Source organism: Podarcis vaucheri, assembly GCF_965113315.1.
Source record: "Podarcis vaucheri genome assembly, chromosome: 17".
Lineage (NCBI taxonomy): Eukaryota > Metazoa > Chordata > Lepidosauria > Squamata > Lacertidae > Podarcis > Podarcis vaucheri.
Genome location: NC_138755.1, coordinates 4,250,275 through 4,270,694, shown reverse-complemented (window position 1 = coordinate 4,270,694; position 20,420 = coordinate 4,250,275). Strand labels below are relative to the sequence as shown.

At 47.3% G+C, this 20,420-nt stretch overlaps 1 protein-coding gene across 1 annotated transcript; it reads left to right on the top strand.

The window, feature by feature from the left end:
* The first annotated feature begins 2,801 nt into the window (after positions 1–2,801).
* PNCK (pregnancy up-regulated nonubiquitous CaM kinase) lies at positions 2,802–18,551 on the top strand. The gene is made up of 11 exons (XM_082205630.1): positions 2,802–2,936; positions 5,502–5,633; positions 6,433–6,507; positions 7,489–7,627; positions 9,598–9,721; positions 11,646–11,721; positions 11,830–11,942; positions 13,790–13,868; positions 15,028–15,115; positions 15,604–15,722; positions 16,849–18,551. Exons 1-10 carry the CDS (start codon positions 2,860–2,862, stop codon positions 15,712–15,714), a joined length of 1,014 nt encoding a protein of 337 aa, XP_082061756.1. The 5' UTR covers positions 2,802–2,859; the 3' UTR covers positions 15,715–15,722; positions 16,849–18,551.
* Positions 18,552–20,420: the final 1,869 nt, after the last annotated feature.

The window sequence follows — 20,420 nt, the reverse complement described above, 5'->3', positions numbered from 1 at the left end:
TTGACACCCTCTAGCAGCAACTGTTTCACAGTTAAGGAGGGTGTGCGCTCCAGCAGAGCATCACACACACACACACACACACACACACACGTGTATAACATGCAGAGTCCTAAAAGTGAGCAGTGGCCTGCAAGTGTGGAGATGGAACTTTGTTCATGTAGTAACATTTTCTCTGTCTCTTATCACTTAAGCAAAAATTACCTCTTGAAACTACAGGCAAACCACACACCTGGATTTATTTATTTTTAGTTGGCGAACCTTTTAGCTGGCTGTGGCACAGCTCCCATTCATTTCAATGGGGAGTTGGATTTTAAAGCACCCACCAATATTTGACCCAAACTCAACTTCTCTCCTTCTGGAAATTAATAAAAGGAAACCATCTTTCCAAATACTTACTGTACATAATTTTTGTCTGCCATTTCCTATACATATTCTGTCTTCATCTTTTAGCATAGCTATTATTTTATTGTCAATTAGCTTTTGCTGTTGTTGCCACAAACTGCAACTAGCTGCTGCTATAATGTATGGCATTAATTTCTCATTTTCAACTTCTGCATAACCCTTCATATTTATTAGAGGAGGGGGAAGCAATGGTCCTATATTTACAAAATACTTGGTTTTTCTTGGTTCACGTCTTTAGCCTAGGTTTGCAGTGGCCCCTGAAAGAAACAACGCCCAGCAGCCTGGTCTTGCTCCTCTGCAATTTAGCAGTCGTGAGATCTGTAGAAATGAGCAAGCAATGCTTTTCACAGCACATTACTTGTTGATGTCTGCAGGAACTAATAGCACAGGTGCAAGGGCAAATAAAGAAGTAGACAACCCTGGCTTTATGTGGCCTGTTGCTACACAGTGACGGGGGAGAAGAGACTATAAGCTCTTCAGGATGAAATGGCTATTCTCTGTCCCCCCCTTTGCTTATGTGACCATAACAGTGGTTGAATGGCCTCCTAAATAGTCAGGAGATGAATCCCAAACACAATCAGCATTCTTTTTGTGTTGGACAGCTACTCATTACGAAAGAAAGAAAGAAAGAACTTTGCATAAAAATGTGCATATCCTAATTTATATAAAAGGTAAAGGGACCCCTGACCGTTAGGTCCAGTTGCGAACAACTCTGGGGTTGCAGCGCTCATCTCACTTTACTGGCCAAGGGAGCCGGCGTACAGCTTCCAGGTCATGTGGCCAGCAGGACTAAGCCGCTTCTGGCGAACCAGAGCAGCGCACAGAAACACCGTTTACCTTCCCGCCGGAGTGGTACCTATTTATCTGCTTGCACTTTGACGTGCTTTTGAACTGCTAGGTTGGCAGGAGCAGGGACCGAGCAACGGGAGCTCACCCCGTCACGGGGACTTGAACCGCTGACCTTCTGATCGGCAAGCCCTAGGCTCTGTGGTTTAGACCACTAATTTATGTATGTACATGCAAATTTGGAAATAATGATGACAATAGAAATGAAAATATAATAAATCTCACCATAGTGGGGAAGACTTGTGGGCCTGCTCCGTCTGCTTTCCAGGTGCTGCAGATGGACAACTTCAAGGCCCTCTCCCTACTCTCTCTTCTAAGGGCTCTTTATCTTTAAAACTGTTCAAGTGGAGGACACCTTCAAATACAGAGGCATGTTCTCTGAAAGCTTTTCAAATAGGGGATGGTCTTCTGTAAAGTAGGACACATGAGCCCCCTATCTATATACTCTGGCCTCCTAAACCAGCCCTAACCCCAACTGTCAGGAGTGAAGGAATATCAGGGATTACTTATGCAGACCCCTTACTTACTCCATAGATGCATACTGTGCTGTTGCTCTTCCGCTTGGACCCAAAACTGCTTGCACTCTTGAGGAGTGGTGTGTGTGTGTGTGTGACTCCTCTTTTGACATTTCCAGAAATTCTTCCCTATGTATCAACCTAGAGGGCCCCTCAAGGGGGTTAGACTAGATGACCCTCGGGATCCCTTCCAACTCTACAGTTCTATGATTCCCCCGTGGATTCCATGCCTGGCACCAGGTCAGGGCTAAGCATGATGGGACCCAGAAACTGCTGCTAATCAGGTTGGACCAAAACGTTTTGCTGAATGAGGCAAAGCAGCAAGTGGCACCCCCCCCCCATAAGCCAAGATGCATATAGGACCCAAGCAGCGGCGGAGCTAGCCGCTCAGGCACCTGGAGTGGTGCATATGCCATGGGGTGATCCGCCCAGGGGGGATTTTGTCACACACACCCTGGGATGACACCTGGGGCATACTGCCTTCCTACACCCCTGGACCCAAGGCAAACTATTTTTGCACCTGAGGGAGAAAATCTCACAAGTGCTTGTTTCTTCCCTCGACAGTAGAAATACGCAAATCAATTAAATTAATTAGAACAAAATAACAATTTTCTGCCCTTTCATGATACCCCAAACCAGCTGCTTGAGATGGCTGCTTTGCTTTGTCTAATGGTAGGGCCAGCAGCGGATTTTGGGCACCATTCAGGATGGCAGAGTGGGAGGCAGCTGGTTCTCTTCCAGGGATCCCAAGTGCCCAGTGTCGCCTGGGAGACCTCCCATCTCGTTCATTTCAGAAAAGCTCGAACAGAGAACTTCTGAGTGGATCATAGCCAAATTAATACATCTGCATTTGGAGCAGGGGAGCTGTTTGGATTTTCTGCCACAGGCATCAAAGTGTCTTGACCTGGCTCTGCACTGGGCTCTACATTCGACAAATGTTTTATATCTCATGACAGAGGAATGATCTCTGAAGTTTCCGGCCGAAGAAGCCGTGGGAATGAGCTGACCCCATTTCAGTGATCTGTTTTGTGTGTGTGTTCCTTCCGACATCTCTGGGCCTAGCTATTCCTGCGCTGCCCGTCTGAAGCCGTCCGCAATGCCGCTCGGGAAAGGCTGGAAGAAAAAGGTCGAGGACATCACCAGCGTCTACGACATCAAAGAGAAGCTGGGCACGTGAGTGAACCGACAACGGCTAATGGAAGACCTGTGTGGGGCACTCTGTGCCATGTGGGTCCTGCCAACGACACCCACTTGGGAACTGAGGCTTCCTGGCGTTCGTCATTCCTTGATTTTAAAGCCCCCTTTTGCTTCCCATGTTCTGGGCTGCCCCTTCTCTGCTGCCACAGCAGACTTCCTTAACCTGGTGCCCTCCAGAACTTTTGGACCACAAATCCCATCAGCCCCAGATGGCAAAGTAACATCCTCTCTTCCTCCCACCCACCTTAACATCATTTTCTCCCTCTGCTCCCAGCTCAATCCCTGGCCAACTGATCTGAACCTACAGGGCTTCTCTCATGGGGATAAACTTTGGTTTTGCTCTGCCATTCCTCAAAGCCCTTCTCCTTAACTTCAGTTGACAAATCAGTACTCATTTTAAACATTGTCAACATAAGCAAAATTAGCCTTTCCCATGGGTTGTGGTGCCCTTAGGTAATTTTAGATTTCAGACCTCATGGTCTTAAGGGTGGAGCTATTAGGATGGGTAAGGCAGACCACTTATTTAGGAATTTTTAAAGGCAGCTCTGCTGTGTTTGGGCACCCTGCTGTCATTCTGCTGAGCGGAGCCCTGCAGGGCCGCCCCAAAACCCTGTCCTGATGGCACCACTGGGCAGGGAAGGTGATAGGGGCGGCTGTGTGCTATGCTGGCAGCTCACACCTTACCTTCCTAGTTCCAAGCCCAACATGATGCCTCCCTCCATCCTCCACTCTCCACCTGCCCTTCTCTTAGCCCCCTGGTCCTGCCCCATCTCCTCTGCTGCTCCTGCAGTTGGGCACCTGCTCCCCACTGCAGGGTGTCTCTTTCTGCAGAGACACCCCAGGAATGGCGCAGCCTGATGCACTTCATTTGCATGCTGTCATCCTATTGGCTGAACTGGGGGGGGGGCTCTCACACATGTCTGACGTGTGTATGGGACAATAATAGACCAAGAGTCCAGGGAATCGGAAGGGGGGGGGAGTGAGAGCAGCCACAAAGTTAACTCTTCCCTAACTGAGTGTACAAATCTCTCTCCCTCCCCACTTTTGGGGTTTTCAGTGTGGTTAGAATGTGGAATAGAATGGGGTAGAAATAGGTGCCATTTCAGGAGAGGCATGTAATCTGGAACATGACTCAACTCACCCCCTGCCCACCACTCCACAAAAAAACACTTATTCTGCCTGAGCAGGGGAAGCTGCAGGCCTGGGTCCACACAGCTGTTTTCTCTGTAGCATCCAGTGATTGCGAGGGAACTGGCATGTTGCTAGATGTCAGTTTAGAAACCTTTTCGCTGGAGGCAGCTCACACATTTATCCAAGGACCATCAGATCATGAGAAGAGGGAGGGAACTTGGGAGAAGAGGCAATGGAGGAGGACTGGAAAAAATTTAAAGACTATTTGCAAAAGTATTATAAGTTGTATGAAACATAAGACGCCGTATGATTTGGAACGTTAGCCCCAGCAATGAAATTTAATTATTTATGAAATTGATAACATTCATGAAAGAATCAAAGTTTAAATGGGTAAAAATGACATTATGTTATATCTTTAGAGTAAATGGAGAATAAGAGATTTAAACTTAAATTGCAACTGAAAATATAAAGAAACACATGAAATAAGGGTATAATTTGCTGATAACTTTATTATCAAGAATGCATTATGTGGGAGATGTGGGGAAGTCCAATGGAAATTTGAAATAAGTTGTTGAAATGGTGATTTTCTGTTCTTTTTTCTTTTTTTTCTTTTATTCTGCTTTTCCTTTTGTTCTTTCTGTAATTTGGAAAAAATGTAATAAAAATTATTATAAAAAAAAATAATAATAAAAAAAGATCATGAAATGTCAAGCAGTAAACAGAGCTGTGCAAATCTGTTCCCCATGTGATGAAGAAGCAGGATCCCGCTGTGAGCACTTGCAGTAACTCTCAAAAAGTTGTTCCCCTTGTGCATTGTGGTAACACTTGGGTCATTTGCCCTATTAAAAGGAACCCACATCTGATTTAACTTAGTAGTGAAATTCTTAACTGTTTTTGCTGTTGTTCCCAGCACCAGTACGATGCAAGCTGAGGGGTTTTTTTGGACTGGGAACAAACGAATGTTAAGGGCTTCCTGTGAGAAAGTGAGAGAGACAATCTGTGACATTTAAAAGCTGATTCGCTATTTTGCATCTTTTAGGCTGGAATCCTATAGCCACTTTCCTGGGAATAAGTCTCGCTGAGCCAACTCAGTGAAACTCACTTCTGGGTAAACATGCCTGTAGGATTGTGTTGTCAAGGGCTACTGCAGCTGTTTTGATTATCCCACCATCCCTGGCCAGACCATAATGGCTGCCTGCATCTTTACTGAAAATATTATAGCCAGTGGTGCAGTTAGGTAAATTTAGACTCTGGATTTTATGTTTTTATGAGGAACACCTTTTTAGAGTAAAGCGTGCCACATGGGAAAACAGCTCTGTGGCATTGAGGGAGGTGCACATGTGCGTGTGTATGCAGACAGGTGGGTTTATTCTGCCTCTCTCTGATCCTCCTGCTGCCCTTTTCTGACAGAGGGGCCTTTTCAGAGGTGGTCTTGGCACAGGAGCATGGATCCCAACGCCTTGTAGCTCTCAAATGTATTCCCAAGAAAGCTCTGCGGGGCAAAGAAGCAGCAGTGGAGAATGAAATCGCTGTTCTCAAAAAGTAAGTAACTGTGTGTATGTGTGTGTAGAGATAGATACCTAGATATATTCATGTTCCTTCTGGAATACAAAATGCATCCTCAGAATCTGCTTTCATTACTGGGGTTCAACTCTGTTCAAACAATGGTAATATTGCTAGTTTTATTATGTTCCTCAAAGCGTGTACAGAGAACCTTTCCCTGAGTGAGCGAAGTCCAGTCCCTACAGATCTGGGATTGGGGATCTAGGATCCCACTTTTGGGTCAGAGAATGTGGCTTTCCGTTAGACTTTTAACCACCCCCGCCCCCGAGCATTTCCTATGCACTGGGTCTCTTGGTTTTTGAGCAACTAACCACAGGTTCAACATGTTGCAATATTTTTTATAAATTGCATTTATTTCTTAACTTTACTCCAAGGAGCTCAGGTTCCTTCCCCACTCCATCCCAGGTGGGTTAGGCTGAGAGGAAGTGACTGGCCCAGGTCACCTCACTCACTTTGTGGCCGAGTGGGGATTTGAATTAGGGTCTAGCTTGTCATGCAAGCTAAATCTGTTGAAATTCCCTCTTCTACACCCATGTTAAAGATTCAGGGGGAGCCCTTTCCTCTTTGGCATCTGAGCCACCCTAATTTGAATTTGGGTCTCCCCAGTCCAAGTCCAGCTGGACTCACCACGGCACTCTCAAGCCTGGCATGTAGACCCTTGACTGTATTATGTTCTAGACACAAGCCTGTCTCACAGCCAGGGGGGGAATCCAGGGTTTTCTGTCTCATGCCCACTCCTCCATCTCTTAGTTTCTGTTTAATCTCACTGGCACTGCAGGATTCAGCATGAGAACATTGTGGCTCTGGAGGACATTTATGAGAGCCCCACTCACCTGTACCTGACCATGCAGCTGTGAGTAGAAGTCCCTTGTGCTATTCATTTGGGTCTGGGTCGGGGAGTGTCCTCAGAGTGTCTTGGAGATGGCTAGTCCTTTCTGAATTGGCTGGGAGTGGCAGGTGTGACACTGGGTTAGGTAGTTCAAGGGCTGATGGAGCACGTGCAGCTACAGGTATTTAGTACTGCTGCAGATGAGAGCTAAGGGGTTACGGCCTTTGAAGAGACCTGACAAGGGGAGAGAGGAAGTGCTGTGTTGGAGGATCTGATCTCGGCCCATTAGGATCGCTTAAGCCAGGCATGTCCAAAGTCTGTTTTGGGGGCCTAATCCGGCCCGCCAGTCAATTTAATCTGGCCCCCGTGGCAGTAATGCAAAAAATAGCTAAAAAACTTTGGGGTAAAATCCTTAAAAAAGCTCAACAACATTGGTCAGCCCTCATGCATGTTCACTTCATCAAATCTGGCCCTCTTTGAAAAAAGTTTGGGCACCGCTGGCTTAAGCGTCTCAGAATATACCAGCCTTGACTCTTGTTATTGGGGAAGGGCAGGCAAAATCTGCAAAAGAAACTATTGCAGAAGGTAATTTTTGTAGGGGGAGTTAGATGATAGAACACCTGGATCTGGGCTGGCCCAAGACATTCTGTTGCCTTATATAAAAGACAAGATCACTTATCTTCCTCCCAATCCTTGCATTTCATGTACGGGAGTTAACTGGACCTGCAGTTTAATATTTGGGCACCATCTGCACATTTAAAGCCACATTGCTACTTTGAGCAGTCATGGCTTCCCCCGAAGAATCCTGGGAAGGGTAGTTTGTAAAGGGTGCCAAGTGTTGTTAGGAGGCCCCCCATCTCCCACACAGAGCTATAATTCCTACTGTGGTTTAACAATCAATCCCTCTTCCCAAGAAACTCAGGGAATTGCAGCTTTGTGAACAGGGGCCTCCCGCTTGAAATGTAGATGGGGCCTGGAGGTAAGCCACCTGTCTCTGGTTTGCAGCGTGACAGGAGGAGAGCTCTTTGACCGCATCATTGAGCGGGGCTACTACACCGAAAAGGATGCCAGCCAGCTCATCCGGCAGGTGCTGGAGGCAGTGAACTACCTGCACAATCTGGGCATTGTTCATCGGGATCTCAAGGTGAGAGCAGAGGGCCCTGGGATGGTCTGGGGGGGCAAGAGTGGGGGTGCTATACATGATGTCAGGTGTGGGGTAGGTGAGCATGTGGTCTCTTGGGTGCCAGACGAAGAAATTTTAATCTTCTCAGGCTTTGAAACTGAATTTTTTAATCCACTTAGTTTTAAACCTGTTGTGTATAGCTAGTGACGTTGTGTATTTTCTGTGTTGTTTTATTCTCTGCTGCTGATTCGTTTTCTGTCCTTTTGCTGTGTTTTAAAGTGTTATTGTTTGCAAGCAGCTCAGAGAGCATGGCTATTGGGTGGAATTCAAATGCTACTAATAAATGAATAAAGCAGGGAGGGAGGAAAGGCTACAGTCGCCGCTCACACTTCCATAGGAATTCATTTTCACTCCTGGGGGGCCTTCAGAACTTGTCAGCCACCAAGCCGAACGCAGCACATCAGCCACATATGCCCGCGGGCTGGTCACATTCCTCCCCACCATTTTCTGCACCTGTGGGTGAACTGCAAAAATGGGAGGTTTTTTGGAGAACTTGGATGGACTGCACTTGGCTTGATAGGCCTGCGCAAGTTGTGCATTTAATGGGTTAGAGTAGCAGGTGGTGCGAGGGGCCTCTGTTATTTCTCAAGCTGATGGAGAAAGAAGTTGCGTGGGGACAGTCCTTGGTTCACATGCTAGTTGGGTTTAGTGGCAAAAACCGGACTTAGATGGGGGAGGTTCAAACCCCTCCTCACCCATGAAGCCCACTGGCTGAACTCTTGGTACAACTGCCTCATGTTTTTGCTTGAGGAATCTAATATTTGTAGATAGAATTGTAGAGTTGGAAGGAATCCCAAGGGTCATCTAGTCCAACCCCCTGCAATGCAGGAATCTCAACTAAAGCATCCCTGACAGATGGCCATCCAACCTCTGCTTAAAAACCTCCTGTGAAAGAGAGCCCACCACCTTCTGTTCCACTGTCAAATAACTTTTGCCATCAAAAAGTTCTTCCTTTCCTGTAACTTGAATACATTGGTTTGCGTCCTAACCTCTGGAGCAGGAGAAAGAAGCTTGCAGATAATAATAATAATAATAATAATAATAATAATAATAATAATAATAATTTGTACCGCACCCATCTGGCTGGGTTTCCCCAGCCACTCTGGGCAGCTTTCAACAAAGATTAAAAATACATTAAAATATCACACATTAAAAACTTCCCTAAACAGGGCTGCCTTCAGATGTCTTCTAAATGTCAGGGAGTTGTTTATCTCTTTGACATCTAATGAGAGGGCATTCCACAGGGCGGGCGCCACTACCGAGAAGGCCCTCTGTCTGGTTCCCTGTAGCTTTGCATCTCGCAGTGAGGGAACTGCCAGAAGGCCCTTGGCGCTGGACCTTAGCATCCGGGCAGAACAATGGGGGTGGAGATGCTCCTTCAGGAGGAGCTGGCAAATAGCCCCTTCAGGGACTGGCTGGCTACAGAGTTCATGGGGGATTCAATAGTGCAGTGCAGCCCACTGAGCTTGAAGGAAGTGCCCGTCAGCTGATGATGGGCACTGACTTCAAGCTATGGTTTTTTTGCTGGGTTTGGGCTGGCTAGGGAACTTTGTAGTGAAACTGATCCCAGTTGGTTTGCTCTCACCAGATGACTGGTGGTCACAATAGCCTCTCTAGCCAATGTACAATTGGAAGTGCACTTTAAGGCTCCCAGCTGTGCACTGGGAGCCATGTCTCCAGTTGCCCCTCATCTGGCATCAGATGTTATGCCTGGTGTGCAGCCAGCCGCTAGCCATGGTTTGGAGGGAAAGGGCTCAGGCCAAAGTAGGCCAGTGGGATGGACAGTCAGCCATGTTTTACTATTTTGTTTGTTGCCCTGGGCTCCTTTGAAAGGAAGGTGTGTCTGCCAGTCCATCAGTTGGGTTGCTTAGGGGAAAGGAGAAATGGAACTAATATGCAGGTAACCCAATTTTGTGCTACACCCCAAACAGCCTGAAAACCTTCTCTATGCTACTCCGTTTGAAGATGCCAAGATTATGATTACAGACTTTGGGCTGTCCAAGATTGAAGCTGATGGGATCATGTCCACAGCTTGTGGTACCCCTGGCTACGTGGGTGAGTGTGGCACGGGGGGAGGTGAGCATTGTAAGCTGAGTGGGAGCAGTGAGATGGAGGGTGCCTCTTCAACTAAAAGGGGAAATTCATCTGCTTTTAGCCTTTCTTCATGTAATTATGGCAAACTGCAAAAATGGCCTGGTTGGCTGCTCTTTCTAGGGCAGATAATATACAGATGGATGCCTGAAGTATGGATGTTGTGGGGTTTGTGGAGGGATTGAGGTAACAAACTATACATAAGCAAAACACTGTTCCATTGGCACAGCTTCCAAAAATACTGCCCATGTGTATAGACATAATCTTGAGGTGAAGAATTCTCTATGCTAAAAAGGAAAAAAAAGCCATGATAACCTGAATTCTACAATCTATATAAAATTATGTAACCTTTTTTCTGCTGCTACTATTCACTGAGGATATTGCAAGCAACAATTACAGGGCACGGAGGCTGTACCCATGACCCCTGGCCAGTGGGTAGTGTGTGGGGTGCCAGGGGTGCTGTTGCCCCAGCCACAAAATCGGGTGGGGACATGAACAAGGCTCCCCCTTCGCAGAGATCCCTGTCATGCCCCCTGTGCCCCGTCCCTGCCTGGCACACGAGTGCCTGCCCAGAGGCAGTGGGGGCCAAGGTGCATTGAGGATGCCCTTCACCCTCTGCACCCCAATCCCACACTTGCCTGCCATGCGTGCGCACACACCCGCCCTAGGCGCTGGCAAACAATGCTACGCCACTGCCCCTGGCAATCTCACACCCATGGCTTTTGAATCTTTGCCAGTCATTACGTTTACACTTCCATGCATGTTTTTCATAAGTATGCATGCTGCTGCCTTTTAATTAATTACCAGACAAAAGCTGAGGTTTCCAGGTGGCAAATTTGGAGGTGTTTCTGTGCCCCTACAGAATGTCAGCATACACACAACCCTGTTTTGTAATCCCTCAGATTCTCCCAACTGGAGTGATTCAGAAGTGGGTGGGTTGGGGGTGACCTAGCTAAGGCCGCTCGCCCTTAATTGTGCAGGGTCACAGTGCTACATGAGCACACAGGGGTGCATTGTGAACAGGTACAGTCGACAACAGAGGCCCAGTATGACACTTGGCAACAGGCAGGCAATGCTCTTGGATATTGCCGACAGGGTGAAAGGCTACTCTGAATTTCCGGAGAGGTGCCTGGGCTCAGATCTGGGCAGGGTGGCAGGGAGAGCCCTGCTGTCTGTCATGGAAGGAAGTTCCGCCCCTTAATTCTAACTGTGTGGCGGTCAGGTTGTGTTTGCTCAGAGAAAATAATTCCATATGCACTCAGGGGTAACGTTATTTGTACAAAAGAGGGAGCGTAGTCACAAATGGGAGGGTTCTACTAAGTTAGAGGAAGCGGGGGCTGTAATAATAATAATAATAATAATAATAATAATAATAATAATAATAATTTATGATTTGTACCCTGCCCATCTGGCTGGGTTTCCCCAGCCACTCTAGGCGGCTTCCAACAAAGATTAAAAATACATCAGAGTATCACACACGAAAAACCTCCCTTCAAATGTTTTCTAAATGTCAGGTAGTTGTTTATCTCTTTGACATCTGATGGGAGGGTGTTCCACAGGGCGGGCGCCACTACTGAGAAGGCCCTCTGCCTGGTTCCCTGTAGCAAGAACAACAGCACCTTTCAAGAAACATTTTGTGGGAGGGGGGGCCACGTGTGTGCTGCTACACTGTCAGGCAGGGATGCACAACCTGCAGCCCTCCAGATGTTGTTGGACTACACCTCCCATCATCCCTGATGACTGGCTATGCTGGCTGGGGCTGATGGCAGTTGTAGTCCAGAAACATCTGGAGGGCTGCAGGTTGTGCTAAAAGAGGTGGAATTGAAGATGGGGCACACATCAAAGCACCATGCCCTCTCCTCACTCTTGCCCATTGTGTGCTCTACAGCCCCTGAGATCTTGGAGCAGAAACCGTACGGAAAAGCCGTGGACTCCTGGGCGCTTGGCGTCATCTCCTACATCTTGTGCGTACCTTTCTCTGCCTTCTCCCCTGCACAACCTCTTGCAAGTTACCACGGGTAGCGGCCTCTTTTGCAGGCCTTTGATTCAGTGCCTTTTGCTGCTCCCTGTAGGCTTTGCGGTTATCCCCCTTTCTATGATGAGAACGACTCTGAGCTTTTCAACCAGATCCTGAAAGCCGAGTATGAGTTTGATTCTCCATACTGGGATGATATCTCTGAGTCAGGTGAGCGGAAGCGGGAGGAGGGCCGGGGGGGGGCATAGGGAGGGCCACCTATAGAGTCGTTACTAATACGTAAGCAAAAAGAGAGAGAAAACACATCCTCCAAAAAGAGGACAAACACTCATTTGTGAAAACTGAGAAATAATTAGCATAACTTACATAGAAACACAACAGAGCCAACCTGCTCAGTCCAGGGAGGTATTGCCCGAAACCAGATGTTTTAATAACCAGATGTTAATAACACAACAATCTTATATTGTTGTGAGGTTTACCAAAATAAATCAGTCCCTCATGTTTTAACTTCAGTCTTTATGGGAAATTAGATACAAGACAGACAGAGGGCCATCTTGTAGGATCTCTCGTTGGAGACACCACGGAGATGGATCTGAGCTGTTACTTCAAAGCTGCAAGAGTCCTGTGGGTGTTTCAGTCCAGACTATTTATATATTATGACAACACAGCAGCTAGTCAAAAAGCAGCAGCATAAATCTTGGTGCTATTAAACTTGGAACCCCCAGGAGGCTTCAAAGAGGGCAGTAAGAAAATGAAGAGGAGGAAGATAGCATTGCATTGGTGAAGGGGTTTCCATGCCAAGCAAAAAAGCAAAGCCTTGCCGTGGATTTTGGGTTCATTGCAAGGCAGTGGCAGCTGGCAGACCCGGCCGTGGTGCGACAGCTAGGCAGGACCAGTGGACAGCTGCTAGATGCCACATGGAACTGTTGAGAAACATGGAAAACTGAAGGCAGGAATGAAATGATTATGAAGGAAAAATAAAAGCGTGAGAAGGGAGTGGGGCAGTATGAAAATACTTTAAGCTGAGCTTGAAATAATTGCTCCCAGCAGAAAGTCACAGGGGATGTACTGACTGTGAATGAAGCAGTGTGAGCACCCCAAACATTTGCAGCCGCACGTGGTTTTGAAAGCGGGATTAACTGTGACCCTACCTGCCAGTGAGCATGAATGCACAATAAAAAGGGCAGCTGGAGGTGTCCATAGAATGGTGGTCTACATAAAGGAAATGTCTCAGTGGATAACTCTTTTAGAGGAAGCTTTCTACTTCAGGCAAGATCGTAGACCGTGAAAACCATCTTTCTTTGGCCAGCCTTCCTCTGCATCCAGTTTAGGGAGCGTGATAATTTTTACTTCAATGAGTTTATTTTGTTAGAAACTTATTAGGAGACCCCAAATGGAAGAATTTTGTTGATTAGAGAGACATTGGATAGGAAACAGTATACATTTGCCTCACTGTTTGCCCCAAATAGTAAATAAAAACAATTCATAATTCATAATCAAAATGCTTAAGAAATTGATTAAGTTTTCAAAAGCGGAGGTAATGTTGGCCAGAAGCCTAAATTGAAGTTTATTATATGGTTAGAACAAATAAAAATAGTAATATTGTAAACAAATGAAACACTGAAAAAACACCACCCAATTACAGTAATATAACTTGTTGAAGAAAAAGACGTGGGTGGAATCTTTCTTCCTTAAGTGGTGGATTTCTGTGGGGAGTGAGAGGTTTGTATGGAAGAGTATTACAATAACTGTCTGAGGTGGTAAAAATGTAGATGCCGAGCTACTATGTCACTGAGAACTAGGGCTCCATCTTAACAGTAAGCTTTTCAGATAACTGGCAATTGTTATCCATTGCCAACAACAAAAGGGAACAGCATCACTGTTGCTCCCTGCACTGTTCCTCAGCCTACCACATTAACCGACAAAATGGTGGTTCAGCAACCCAGAAAGCGAGTGCAGCCATGCCAAGGGCATGTGCCCCTTGGGTTGCCAGGGAGACACATCAGGCAACCACCTTTTGATTAAATCGTGAGGCTTGCCCCTTTGTTTCCACACAGCCAAAGATTTTATCCGACACCTTCTAGAACGGGACACTGAGAAGCGATTCACCTGTGAACAGGCCCTGCAGCACCCCTGGTAAGTCCCACCGGGGGGGGGGGGGTCTGCAAAGGTCTTGGTGGGAAGGGGAAGGAAATAATTTCCCCCACTGCTGGCATTTCTGTTTGTCCCAGAAGATTGTGTGGTGAAGAAGAGTTTGGGAGATAAGACAAAGATACATACATAATACTGCATTAGAACAATACCATGTTTTGTTTCATGAGCCAAGCTGCTCCCATTTTTGGTGTTCCCATATTATCAGCAATGGCCCTTTAGTGTGTGTGTGTGTGTGTGTGTGTGTGTGTGTGTGTGTGTGTAACACCCACCCACACCCCTTTGGGAAAGGGAAAGATGGTGTGGAGAGCAGCAGTGAGGAGGGGGCACCCTAACCCTTCCATCCTTGCTCTTTCTTCTCCTAAATTCTCCGTTCTCCTGGCTTTTCTGCCAATGGACTAAAAATGCATTTTGGGCTGGGGAGGGGCTAGCTGGTAAGGGAATATGAAGTGAAGAGCAGTGGGAAGAAGGTTAAGCACTTCCTCGTCCACTCAGAATGTTCCTGACCAAGCTTTGCTTTTCTTCAAAACAGTGGTGAGGCTCCACTAGATCAATTTGATTGTAACAGGAAGGAAAACAATAGATCACACTTCCGCCGGGTTCCACCCAACTTTTGGGGGCCGGGCGCATGTATGACATCACGTGGCAGAGGAGGCTCACCAGCGCCTGTTGCAGCCATAGGGAGGCTTACTGGGGCCTTGAAAATTTTGGGGGGCCTCGGCCCTGGCCCCAAATGGCGCCCCTGTTCTGTAGTTATATGTGTATTGCTTTGATTCCACAACCTTCTGTATTCTGATGGAGCTTAGGCCCACCTGCAGGCCTAGTATTGAGTACTTTAATTCAGTACTGTATGTGGTCTCTGAAAAGTGTTCTGTCTGGAATGAAATAGGTAGCAAGACTGCATACCAAAGCCTCATGATAAATCCTACTTTTCTGCTCTGCTCCATCTCTTTCACAGTTTATACGTGTACAGTACCACGTTAAACCATAGACACCAGGGCACCAAGATTTCCACACATGCGAATATGAAGTGGCCAGAAAGTGAGCTGTGCATCAGTTGAGCTAGACCAGTCCCAGACCAGTGATGACACCAAGGCAAAATAATTTAATGAAAGATAATTACCCTGCCTGTTATATATTTCAGGATCTCTGGGGACACGGCTTTGGAGAAAGATATTCATGGCTCTGTGTGTGAGCAGATCCAGAAAAACTTTGCTCGCAGTCAATGGAAGGTAAAGAGTAATGTTTAACTTTAACCCAAGGTGGAGAAGGGTTTGCACTCTTTCTGCAATGCTTAATTTTAAGGAAGTGGTTCTAGGGTCTGCAAACCTCTGCTCCACACCTGATAACAGGTGTAGGATGGGGTTTTTGTGACATGGCCAGAATGAACTTGTGGGCCTCATTAAGAGCATGACCTGCAATAATAATAATAATAATAATAATAATAATAATAATAATAATATTTATTATAACAGAAGAAAACTTCAAACATTAAAAACTTCCCTATACAGGGCTGCCTTCAGATGTCTTCTAAAAGTTGTATAGTTATTTATCTCCTTGGCATCTGACGATAGGGCTTTCTACAGAGTGGGCCCCACTACCAAGTTTCCCACCACTGCAGAAGAGTTTCCCCTGCTAATTTCTGCAGACCAAGCTGCTGCTTCAGGCCGGGCAGTTTTCTGTTAAGCTGGCAACCTTTTCCACACTTCCATTCTTACAGCGAGCATTCAATGCCACATCCTTCTTGCGCCACATCACCAAGCATGGACCTGGTGCGGAGGGCGAGGAAATTGGAGAGGCCACTTCTGGAGCGCATCATGGGAAATGGTGACCAGAGAGGTGCGTGTGATAGAAGAGCATTTTGCCAGCCGGGGGCTGCTGGGGGCTGGGGGGGGTGCAGATCTCTCACTTCTTTCTGCTCACTGCCTCGTACTCCTTACCATTCGCTGGATATGCAGAAATTAAGCAAAGGCGGCTTCTCTTAGCATGGTTATTTTGTCAGTGTTATTTTAAAAGCAGCGGGGCAGGAATGTAATCAAACTATGCAGTTGTAGGCAGGGACTAAGCCCGAGAGCGATACTCACAAGACCACCCTTGCCACTCTCTGCCTGCTTGGCCTGCGTTTTGCAACGGAGCGTCAGGGGAGATGAATTGAAGGGCATCATGCAGAAGGGGGTGGACTCTCCTTCCTCGGAGGTTTTTAAGGTGATGGCCAACTGTCAGGGCTTCTTTAGCTGCAATTCCTGCCTTGCAGGGGGTTGGACTAGATGACCCTCGTGGTCCCTTCCAACTCTACACTTCTGTGAAAAACTCCAGCCTTTCTCAACCTTGGGTCCCCATATGTTTTTGGCCTACATCTCCCACCATCCCTGGCCACTGGTCCTGAGAGCTAGGGATCATGGGAGTTGTAGGCCAGAAACATCTGGGGACCCAAGGTTGAGAACCACTGCAAGGGGTACGTTGCCCCCATAGGTAGGTTTTTCTGATTCCTGCTCATTGGTTTTGTGGCATGATTAGAGCCCGGGAGGGGGGAATGAGGTGGGGGGAATGGCCGTGGCAGTGGTGCGCAGGAGGGATCCACTAGGGCACGGCTAGCTCAGCTGAATTGTGCACACGGAGTGAGCGAGAGAGCGCGATTTGGCTCACTCTGCGGGCTGCTCTCAGAGAGCGACTGCTCCTAGGGACTGCTAGCAACCCAGCTTAGTCCTGGCTGCCATGTTTCATTATTGCAAGCACAGTGCACAAGGAAACCTAGGTGCTGGGACTAAGGCATGGGCAGCATACAGAAACAGGCTGCAGGGCAAATAGCAAAAGGAAGGAGGGGACGTCTCAGTGGGTGCAAGAAGGTCTTATCCAGGACCAGGGCTCCAGAAGATGGGGCTGCTGTGTCCTGGGAGTCCTGCAAGGGCGGGGACTTATTATCACAGAAATGGCCTGTCTTTAACCCATTTCTTGCCACCCGCAGGTGCCTGGAGAGCCTGGGCCGCTGCCCTTTGCATGAGCTACCCTCCTGCATGCGGCTTCACAGCCATGACGCTGCGCCAGTACCCTCACCCAAGAGGTGGGCGTGCCCTTTCATTTCCTGCTCCCCCTTCTGGGGACATCTCTGCCCTGAGGGGCCCAGGAGTCACGTCAAGTCAGCCACTGTCCAGCCTGCTTTTAGCAGGGTCTGAAGTTGCCCTGCTGCCTGGGACCAAAGCCCGCCGCCCCCTTAAGGCTGGTGAAGCCCTCACAACCCTGCTGTGTTACTCACCACACCTTCTTCCATGTTGGCTGTAGAGCCCAGCGAGAGCCCTGGATGGCTTTGGGCGGGCGAGAGAATGCTGTGTTGGTGGAGGGGCTGAAAAAGACACCCTTCCCCATAACCCCTTGGGGGGATTCCAAAATGGATTTGAGACTCTTTCTCCTCCCCGTGAGAGTAACAACATGGTAGCTGCCAAGCAGAGAAGATCCGGTGGAGCAGAAGGACCCCACAGTAGCTGTGTGGGAATAGTGGAACGGGAAATCGTAAAAAAGCAGCTGCCAGGAATTCTGAGACAGGGAGGTGCCATTTGATAGACATTGGGGGGGGGGGCTCGGGAATTGGGCTCCAGGCGGTGAAGACAGATGTAACATTTTAAAGACGGATGCTGGTGGTTTGTAGCAGCCTCACTGTCTCCAAACTAACTTAAACTTTTCTGTCACAGGGTGCACATTTTGGGGTGGGGGGTGGGGATTCTGTAGGGTTTTTCTTAGCATGGTTCAGTTTGAACCAGGGAGAAGTCAGCTGTGATGAGCACCAATTTGCAAGTACCCAGAATATCTCCAACTTACACCTCCACATTCCGAAGCAGTTTTGTAGCCATTTAAAAACAAACAAACAAACGTTGAGGTTGTGTTTCCTTTTTTTAAGATGAAGGAAGGACACATCTAAGCCTCAGCACATGGGCAGTGCTGCCACAAGTAACAAAACCATAAGAGGCAGACAGGTCTGCTTCATGTACAAGGCATGGGGCAAGGATGTGGGGCTGACACATTGCCTTGCAGTAGGAAGCCACTGGCCAATCCAGCATTTGACTTGTTGGCACGTCTGCAGCATGAGTTGCTTAGCTGGCGCTGCCCTGTGGGGCGAGAACCTGCTCTGAGAATGCTACGTCTGTCTTTACCTCTTGCTGATTAGTGTTTTGTTTTTCAGTTGGGCCAGTCAGACAAGGTGTTGGTAGATTCTAGGGAGAGAGAGAGTCAGCTGGGACCAGCCAGGAGCAGCCAAGGCCTCCTGGATTCATCAGGTGCTCTGCTTTATGTTCACAGATCCGTCGCTACTTGCCCCTCTCCCCAGGGAAGAACTGGGCTCCCTAGGACAGTTGCAGCACCCTGTCCAAAATAAAGTTGCTTCTTTGGGTGCAGCTCAGGGATGCCCCACACGGCGGGGGGATGGGCTATCCCCTAATGTTCCCCAAAAGATATTGGTGGGGAAAGCAGGGGGTTCAGCAAGGTCAGTTGCCCTCCTCCTCTATTCCACACCCTCTACCACCTGCCCTTGTATTCCTGTCAGACTGAACATTTGCTTTGCCGTGTTGCTCAGAGCTGGAGATTGTTCTTGTGGTTCTTGTGGGAACTGGTGGGGGGTTGTTTCCGTCATGCTTCCCCTCCCCACACGTGTCAATAAATGAAAACTGTAACACCGTATGGGAATGGTCGTCCTTTCTGTGTGAAGCCGGGCCTCTTCTCCCCCATCCACAGGTTATAAACAAGCAGAGATGCCTACCTAGAATGTTGCCCTGCCACAGAATCGGTGGCACTGCTTCACATATTATTTCCCTGACTTGTTTCTACCAAATAATGAGAACAGTTCTCTTCCACACATTCGAACTGAACGCTGTCTCTCCCACTTCCCAGTTTGTGCTCCTGGTGAATTATAGTTAGGCTAGAAGCCCCCGTCTTTCTGCTACTGCTTCCCATGTCAGGGACTACTTCTACTGGGCTGGACAGTCACTTTGAGGGTACAGCAGAGAGCGGGTCAACCCTGTTCCCCTCCTCGTGCCCTGCTGGCTGCTGTTGATGAGTCCTGTGTCCACACCCACTGTCACTGCCAGCTAGACCCACAGTTCTGCCTCTTCACTGGTAAATGGTGGGAGTGGATTTGGCCCTGCACCTGCCTGTTGCTAATCCTTAGAAAGAAAGTCTATCCACATTGTGCTGGTGGATAAGAACCCAGGTATTCTGTCCTTCAACTTCTGCTTGGAGGAGGCAGTCACACTATACTTTGCATTGGTGTAGCACATTTTGCAATGCGTTATGCAAGAAGTCTTTACAAGAGCTCTGAAAGAAAGGTCAGAGTTGCCATCTTCCATGTTACAGATGAGGGACAAGCTAAGACAAGGAAAGCAGCTTGGCTAAGCTGATCCAGGAAGTTCATGGCCCAGGTGAGATATGAAGTGGAGACTTCTCTGTTTGCTTTGTTTGGCACTCGTGTTACATCAGCTCTATAATACAACAACCTGTTAAGGAGCAGACCATTTGGAGGAATGGCTGAAGAATGCCTGCAAATTAGCAGCAGTGAGTAATCCTACCTAACACTCCAGCAGCTTCCTCCTACGTAACCAGAAGAAGAGGGAAGATGTCAGAGAGGAGCAGAAGAATGATTCACAGCCCAATCTTATGCATGTTTACATGGAAGTAAGCCCCAGTGTTTTCAATGGAGCTGATCATGGGCGTAGCCAGGATTTTTTTTTTTTGGGGGGGGCAGATTTTATGTTGGTGGGGGTGCAAAACCGAGTTAACTATGATGCAATTGGTCAGTTAAGTATTTTTATTTATTTACTTGATTTAGGGGGGACAGCTGCACCCCCCTGGCTATGCCCATGGAGCCGACTAGCAAGGGATTTAGAACTGCAGCCTCGAATTAAGCCACTGACCAACGAGTCCCTTGCTTTTGGACTAGGAATAGGCAAATCTCAATGTTGGTTTCTCGTTTTTCCATTCTTAAATTCAGTTCTCCACATTTCCACATCAGTTTGCAATTATTTTTTGCTAAGCCCTTTAAAAAAAATCTGCATTTTAGTTGAATTTCTCCTAATGCACACATTGTTTGTAATTATCCCTAGCATCACACACATTTTTGTTATTTTCATTAAATATATGCATTTTTAGGAACACTAGCAATTGCATTTTTGTACACATTGCTTAACTAGATAACTACATTTCAAAATTCAAATAAGAGCAACTATGGAAAGAAGTCTCTCTGTCAACAATTTGCACATTGTTGTGGAAAGTGTGATTTTTGTAAGTTTGCCTTTAAATGCAAAACTGACGAACCTCTCCCCTCCCCCTACTCAAGACCCAGCAAACCTCAGAAAGCCAAGTACCTTGTTGCACAAACCAGAAATAACTTCATCAGGAGAGGGGGCTAAATTGAGCCAAAATATATGTGACAAATTTGGGAGTCACGTGACACTTCTAAAAGTGCTATTCTTGCTGCTTAAAGCAAAGTTTTTAAAAAAGAATTCTTTGTATATTATTGGAGGGAATATTTATAATTGACTCCAAAAGCAAAGC

Coding starts and splice junctions, on each gene's coding strand:
- PNCK (XM_082205630.1), top strand. CDS start 2,860: ATGCCGCTCGGGAAAGGCTGGAAGAAAAAGGTCGAGGACATCACCAGC. Junction 9,722..11,645: donor TGGTACCCCTGGCTACGTGG/GTGAGTGTGGCA, acceptor TGTGCTCTACAG/CCCCTGAGATCTTGGAGCAG. Junction 15,116..15,603: donor TTGCTCGCAGTCAATGGAAG/GTAAAGAGTAAT, acceptor CCATTCTTACAG/CGAGCATTCAATGCCACATC.